At 36.2% G+C, this 7,971-nt stretch overlaps 2 protein-coding genes across 2 annotated transcripts in view; one reads left to right on the plus strand and one right to left on the minus strand.

The window, feature by feature from the left end:
* LOC112156756 (NACHT, LRR and PYD domains-containing protein 12-like) overlaps positions 1-7,971 on the plus strand; it is a gene marked incomplete at its 5' end in the record, with an annotated part of 84,657 nt that overhangs the window by 37,897 nt on the left and 38,789 nt on the right. The gene's annotated exons all lie outside the window — the stretch shown is intronic.
* LOC112156812 (zinc finger protein 37) overlaps positions 5,924-7,971 on the minus strand; it is a 3,944-nt gene continuing 1,896 nt past the window's right edge. Inside the window, exon 2 of the mRNA XM_024289191.2 lies at positions 5,924-7,000. Coding sequence (XP_024144959.1) covers positions 6,084-7,000 — 917 coding nt within the window. The 3' untranslated portion in view covers positions 5,924-6,083. The remainder of the gene's footprint in view (positions 7,001-7,971) is intronic.

Raw genomic sequence — 7,971 nt, forward strand, 5'->3', positions numbered from 1 at the left:
GTCATTGATCTCAGGGCGCCATCTTGTTGTCTGCAGCCTCGGCCTGTTTGGGCACGACACGCTAGCAGCGTTAGCTTGTGTTCAGAGGACGATGGTGTTTGGTTTGGACCTTTTTGGGAGGTTTGTGGACAGAAAGGACGATACGTGGTTCGGTTCCGAACAATCCTCTTTAGCTAAAGTGTCGTAAATGAGTGAATGCGTGTTGAACGTAAAGACAACGTGGCTGTGATTGTGAGACTAGCAGATGATCGGAGCTGCTGCTGTTCAGAGGACTTTGGTGTTTGTTGGAGCTGAAGATCTTCTGCAGCTGCAGGAACCATGTCTCCAGAACCTCAGGAAGATTCTGCTGCTGAAGGAACCATCGTCCAGAACCAGGAGGAGCTCTGTGGTCAGAGCAGAATGATGGATTCCAGCTGGAACCCTCAGCTACAACTGCACGTTATAGGTATGTTCACTACATCCACCTGCAGACAGAAAAATCTCTGTTTTTCTCGTCTGGGTTGGCATTATTCTGTGCAGCTGGATAGCTTCAATATTGCTGCTGTTTTTTATTTTTATTTTTTATCACCGCTAATGCTAGCTTGGAGTTGTGAGAGCTGTTCTATTGCAGGTGTTACGTCCACAAGTGTCTAGGGCTGGATGGTTCGTAATAACAACTCAAAATCATTTAGTTTACATTTTTTATTAGATATGAAGTGGAGGAGGGAAGGTACGGACCAAGGTTGGGCCAAAGGAATGAAAATAACAAAACAAAACACAGCCTGGCTATCACTACTCTAAAACAAAAACAAGAAAACAAAAGTCTATCTGACTTATCTAAGAAATTGGGGTCAAAACTTACAGGGGGTGGCACCAACCAACTTACCTAGTGTGTTTAACAGTAGGCAAGCTACGTGAGGTGTACAGGGTACCCTGTCTTACCTGTCCACAAACCTCCCATACACTCCAGCAGAAAGCAAATGAGCTACACATTAATCAGTTCAGCATAGAGCAAAGGAAGAGCCCTCCTTCCCAGAGATCTTGCTCAGCTTTTATGCCATGTTTTGTTATTTGTTAATTTGTTATTTTTGTTATGATTAATATAAAAATGAATCATCTGGAGAGAGAATTAAGAAAATAGCATTTTCTGTCAATCTGCCCCCTTTGCTAAATCTGTTCTTGTTTTCTCTGCATGTTTTGAGTTTACAGTTAGTATAAACACAACTTTATTGTCTTCTATTTATTAATTGATAAAACTTTTCAGTCTCCTCATCAGGTTTAGACTACAGGTTCCTGACTGACAGCTTCGAGTGTAAAAGAGTCTTTTTAGCTGCTAAAGAGAAGAAACAACCCATTTGTGATAGAAAATAAAACTCTTCATAGAAACATTCATAGAAAACCAGAGAGCAAAGACTGAATAGAGATTTAAGGAGCTCCTTAGGGGAAAAAAAGTAATTTTATCTGAGGTTGTCTCTATGTTGTGACTTCCTCTCTGCATTCAACATAACAGTTTTTAAAAATACCACCCATGTAAATTTCTTAGTAAAACCAATGTAATAATTTGCAAAAAAAAAAATACGTGTAGATTTTTTAATGTATTTTATCAACTGAGTCAAAATTTTAGTAACTTGGAGCTGCTGCCCACCACTGAGAGAATTTCCCCATTGTGGGAGTAATAAAGGATTTTGATTGATTGATCAAAACACACACAGAAAATTCAGTTTGAAGGCTGTTGTTACCAAAAGTGCTCTGCCGAATGATTGTATTATTAGGATTATATGATTTTGATATTATTTTATCAACACAAAAAGACCCCTTTTGGGGTAACATTTTTTTCAAATCCTTTTCGTAATCTTGGGTTTTTAATGCACTGAAGACTGAATTGCCAACATTACCTCTTACGGTTGTTACTTAGAATCAGACGTAATCCATTGGTTTAACTAAATTCAATTGTGCTGATGCTGACTGAGATTAAGATCTCTCTCACATGACAGAAAGTCAGTGTGACTCTGATGGTAGTAAAAACTCACAGTTTCCAACTTTGGTTAAGAAACTTAAAGAATCTCCAAAAAATATTAGACTTCTTACTTTAGAGTCTGGTGAAACCTCAAGAATTGTTAGTAATCTTTGTCTGTCTTCAAAAACTACATGTGATGAAATACTTTATTTCTGTCCAGAATGTGGTCAAAGCTTTGGTCACTGGTCTGAGTTCAGAATTCACAAGATAACTCACACAGGAGAGAAGCCTTTTTCTTGTACAGAATGTGATACAAGTTTTAGTCGTGTATCTAGTCTAAAAACACACATGAGGACTCACACAGAAGAATCCTTTTCTTCTACAGAATGTGGTGCAAGTTTAAGTTGTGTATCAGTGTCAAAACACAGGATTACTCCCACATAAGAAAATACTTTTTCTTCTAAAGAATACGGTACAAGTTTTAGTACATTATTCTCAAAACACACATGAAAACTCACACAGGAGTAAAGCTTTTTTCTTGTAAACAATGTGGCACAAGTTCTAAACAAACATCGAGTCTCAAATCAGATGTGAACTCGTACAGGAAAGATAATTTAAATATAAATATAAAATAATGTTTTGAAAATTATTAACTTAACAAAAATGATGGGATCAAATCAATTAATAAAAAATACAGTAAATTTGAAAAATAGACAAGAGAAAGTTGTGCACACTTTAAAAAATAAAGAAATGACTATAGCTTTAGTTTTACATTTGACATTTCTGTTCTGTATTTCAACATGACTATTACTTGTTTTTAATGCATTTATTTCAATTGAAAATATCATTCCTTTGAGTTTACTGTTAATAATACGTATATTTTTAGCTAAAGATGTCCTTGATCGATCTTAGGTCAATGAATCGGATTGTTCAAAGCAAACCAAAATCGAAAGGGAATCAAATTGCCCATAACAAATTGTTGTTGAAATGACTCATTACACCCCTGATATATACAGATTCCCAGGCTGGTGGCCTCTGAGCCTCAGCACATTGATAAGGCATTTTTTCAAGGTTTTGACCGCACATACTTGCAATTATTGAAATAACTCTTTGGAATCCATCTCAATGTTTACATTGATTTACCAAAAATTCAACTTTTTCAAAAGATTTTTTTATAGATGAACCTGTAAACCGAAATGTTTTTTTCATTATTGCAGTTTGATCTTCATCTTTTGGTTTTTATTATGGTTGTAGTTTATGTTCATACAATGTTTATATGGTCTATGCCTGTGTTACCATGACAGCACTGGAAATGGTTTGTGTACATCTTTAATTCCTGCACTTTATATGTGATCAGTGAACATTTCATTATAGTTTACACAAAAGTGTCTTGTTTTCTGGTAGAGATGAGAACTGTTAATCTTTTCTTTTTAGTCATCAGTGTTCTGTTCCAATCTTTCCTGTGAAGAATAAAGTGGACGTGAACATCAGTCAGAAGTGTGGAGTCTTTCCCTCATGTGGGTCTGTGCTGTTTGTTGGTTCTCTGCAGGTTCCAAAGCTGGACTCGGGACTGAGGTCAGATCACACCATCATCAGAAGCTGTAAGGAAGAAGACTGAAGCAAACAAATTGCTTCGCTGTGAACTCTGAGGGTTTGATCAGATTTCTGAACACAGCAGATGTGATGGAAGGGGGCGGGGCTTCAGAGTGAATGACAGGTTGATTCAGAAGTCTTCTTGGAGGTGATTTGCTACTCATTCAGGCTTTGGTTCTGGATCTGAAGATTCCTGAGCTGAAGAAGAATCGATGAGAACTGGTTTCTAAATCTACAGAACAAAGTTCAGCTGAATTCATGGAAGAGAAAGAGAAGCTGAAGAGAAACTCCTGAAGCCTCTTTTCTATCAGAATGAAAGAAACATTTTCATCATCAGCTGCTGTACTCTTCATCTCCTTCTTCCTGTTTGAAAGAAATTCTCAGAGTTTGATCTTCGGTCAAAGCTGATTCTGTAAAAACATGAAAACCTTCAGGAGCTGTTACTATGGTTACTGAGCACCTATTGATCAGTTCTGGATGAATGAGTGATTTGTTTTTCTTTACTTAAAGTGAAGATCATCTTCACTCCAAATGACAGTTTTAGTTAAGAGCTGCCAGTCCTCTTTCTCCTCTTCCTCCTCCTTTCTGACTGAGGCTGCTGCAGGAGAACAGTCCAGGACGCAGAAATATGGGGTAAGATCACTTTCAATAAGAAATGTTTTCATAAAAACAGAAAAAATTAATGATACTTTGTGCACAACTATGTTGAAAAATATGGATAGAACTTTTAGTTTTACATTTGACATCTCTGTTTTGAATACAACTTTTCTTAGTTTGAATACAAATTTATCCTGTTAACTCATTGTCAAAAACACACCACAGAGTCACATTTTATTTTGAGTGTTTGCAAACACTCTGTACAATAAATATATTTATTGGCCATCATAATAGGTTGATCTGGAGTCAAGTCTCTTCATTAACACTAATTATGCCATTACAATGTTAAATATATTTAAAACTAATTAAACATAAATTTCAATGTTGAACATTTCCTAAGTTGTTTTCTAAGGACTTAAAAATAGTACTGGCACAACCAATTGTTTTAATAGTCAACAAATCACCGATTATTTTTTCCAATAATTTCACTAATCGGGTCATGTGCAAAGTGAATGTAAAGCACACATCTTAACCATCATTAGCTTTAAACTAACGAAAAACTAGATATATATTTATATATAGCATTACCTGCTATGATGCAAATGTGAATGCTGTAAGCTGAATTTGGCCGCTAAAGACGCTAGTGCCGATAGCTAAAAACACTAAAATTGATAGCTAAAAACGATGAAGTTGATAGCTGAAAATGAAGAAGCTTTTAGCGGAAAACGATTAAGCTGATAGCCTGCTAAAATATTAATTAAATACAAAATTAGCCTAAAAAACTAAAACAAAAAACCTAGGTTAGTCAAAAAGCTAGCATGTAGCTGAAATATTAGCTAAACTCCAAAATAGCTTAAATTAGCCAAAACAGTTAGCATGCACCTGAAATACTAGCTAAATTCCAAAATAGCCTAAAAAACTTGAATAAATGCCAAAATAGTCCAAAAAGCTAGCATAAAGCTATTATAACTTTCAACTTTGCTACACTCTGACTCCATATAATATAAATTAATGACTACTAAACTATTGAATTAGTCGTCAACTATTTAATAGTCGATTAGTCGACTAATCGTAGCAGCCCTACTTAAAAACGTACGAAGCAATGTGTAAATGCAAGAATTTTGAGCCTGAAGTGCACATATACGTGCATTTGAATAGACTTTGCATTGAAAGTGGCCACGTGAACGCACTTTTTTGAGCCCGGCATGTAAATGGCGAATACTTTTTTGCTTTACAGTCAGTCTCATTCATCCACTCATACACACATTCACACACTGGTGGTAGCTTTGCTGGAAAACACTGGCGTCAACATATTGACGACCTGAATCAATGCAGGGTTCAGTGTCTTGCTCAAGAACACTTTGCCACGTGGGGGGTCAGGGTGAGAACCAAGCATGCATAAAAGGGCAAAAGGGTGTTTGAAATGTATCACTGGTGTTGATGCACTGTATTACAGTGGATAACATTTTTGTTGCTTATAAGTTTCAATATTTTTTTAAATTCAAAATGTTGGCATAATTAATATTTCTTTTTTTTTGCAAAATGCTTTTAGCTTTCTATGTGCATTAGTGCTTTATCATAACATCATTAAAAAAAAATAACGTTTTATTGTCATGTAACAGTCAAATACATGAAACAATAACATTGTTATTGAATTACATTAACAAATAGTGCAAGTGAAGCATAAGGTAAATGTAAGCATTAGACATACAATATTTTGTCAAAAGAACTTTAAGAACACGTGCAAGTTTAACTTTGGAACAATAAACAATCTTTTTCAGAAAATATAATTTTTTTCAAAACATCACAACTATTGTGTGTGACCTATATAAACATTCTTAATGTAAACCCAAAATACTTTTTTAGTGTGTGATAGGTCTTTATAACAGTCCAGCCTCTTTCTTCAAAACAAAGAGAGGGGGGGGGTGGAATTCCCCACAATAATTTGCCCTCTTATTTAAATTCTTAATGTCGTTTCTGGGTGACACTTCTGCTTTGAGGTTGCCTTTGTTTTGAGTGAAGAGTTTTCTTTTAACTCTTTGTCACATTTTTGTCTAAAAATGGGCTTCTCTCTTGTGTGACTTCTCGCGTGTCTATTAAGACTGAATACATGTCTAAAGCTTTTATCACATTGTTCACAAGAATACGGCTTTTCTCTTGTGTGACTTCTCATGTGTGATTTGAGATGACATATTTGACTAAATGTTGAATCACATTTTTTGCAAGAAAAAGGCCTCTCACCTGTGTGCGTTCTCAGGTGTGTTTTGAGATGAGATAAATGACCAAAATGTTTACCACATTCTGTACAGACATAAAGTCTTTTATAAGACTTAGCTCCCATGTTGGCAGATGCATTGCGTGTAATTCTTGGTCTTTTACCAGACATTTCTGCGGAAGGTCTCTTTTCTTTCGGAGTTTGTTTGCGTTTCTTGACCAAGGCATCCTTCTTGAAGTTTTTTCTAACGTCAGCCTCACACTGGCTTTCTGACATGTGAGCGCTGTCCACATTTTGAAGAAGCCTTTTGCGTCTTCTCTTCCTCTGATTTCTGTTCTGCGGCTTTGTCTCTTCATATGAAGTTGGTTCATCATGTTTGCTTTCATCCTGACCATCAGTTCCATTAAAGCTCTGCTGATTGTTTAGATCTGCTTCCCAGTTCTCATTTTCCTCAAATGTAGGAATCTCCTGCATCAGATCAAGCTGCTCTTCATCCTGAGTGATGCAGAACTCCTCTGCCTCCTCTTTAAATTGAGGGGGGTCTGTTCCCTGTTGTTTATCTGCAGTCTGTAGAGGTTCTGGTTCCTTCTGTTCCTCTCTTAAGTTTCTCTGCTGGTTGCAGAGATCGTTCTCTTCCCTCACCCAATGCTGAGGAAGCACTGGAGGAACACAAACGCAAACACAAGAATAAGTCAGAATATCTACACTTTAAATGTTTATTTTGAATATCCATCCATGAATATCACAGAAAAAAACAAAAACATATGGGGAAAACATCTGGAGGGGCTGTGGAAGGGAGTTTTCTCTAGATGACAACATGGACATCTCTGACTCAGCACAGCTCTTAATTTTAATTCAGACATTCACAGAAAACTTTGAAATAAGTGAAAAGCTGCTAAGTATGAAGAGTATAAAAGACCAAACAAGAGGAGTTGATATTTGTGATCCTGTGTGTCGCAGTCTGGATGCATACAATGTGAAAGCTCCAGTCTATGGTTGGTGTTACAACAGATTGAGCTCCGGCAATGAGGCAAAGCACACTCAGGGGGACTAATGCTGTAATTAGGGGTTGCTTAGGTCTATTGTTGACCAAAATTGATACTTCTCAGTTAAAACAATCTTTTGAATCTTGCTTGGTTTGTTTTAATGCTCCGTTAACTGTACGAATGACAATTGGTCACTAAAGTTAAAAAAAACTATTTTTCTGTTTATCAATTTTTTCCCACCAAAACTGTACCCCAATCTAATGTTGAGTGTTAATGTACGTTAGTTGTCCACTGGGGGCGCTTGTACCTAGTTCATTCTTCCTCACTTGTACACAAGATCAGCGCATATTGGACTAAGATGGCGACAGGCACCCTGGACTTTTGCGGAGAGAATAGATACATAACTTGCAGCCCTTGGAAAGCGAAGTGAGGTATATGACTTTAATTAAGTAGCCTGTGGACAATAAAAATGTATTATTTCTTGTAAATTTTGTTTTTATGGATGAGTTCATATTTTGTTGTATTGAGTAAAGAGCATGTATGCACGTGATCAATTGAACTCGTGTATTTTAAGTGTTCCAAACCAAAATTTTTGTTAAATTGTATATTATTTTTGTGTTTATTTACAGTTTTCACAGTGCTAT

This window comes from Oryzias melastigma, linkage group LG2, assembly GCF_002922805.2.
Source record: "Oryzias melastigma strain HK-1 linkage group LG2, ASM292280v2, whole genome shotgun sequence".
Classification (NCBI taxonomy): Eukaryota; Metazoa; Chordata; class Actinopteri; order Beloniformes; family Adrianichthyidae; genus Oryzias; species Oryzias melastigma.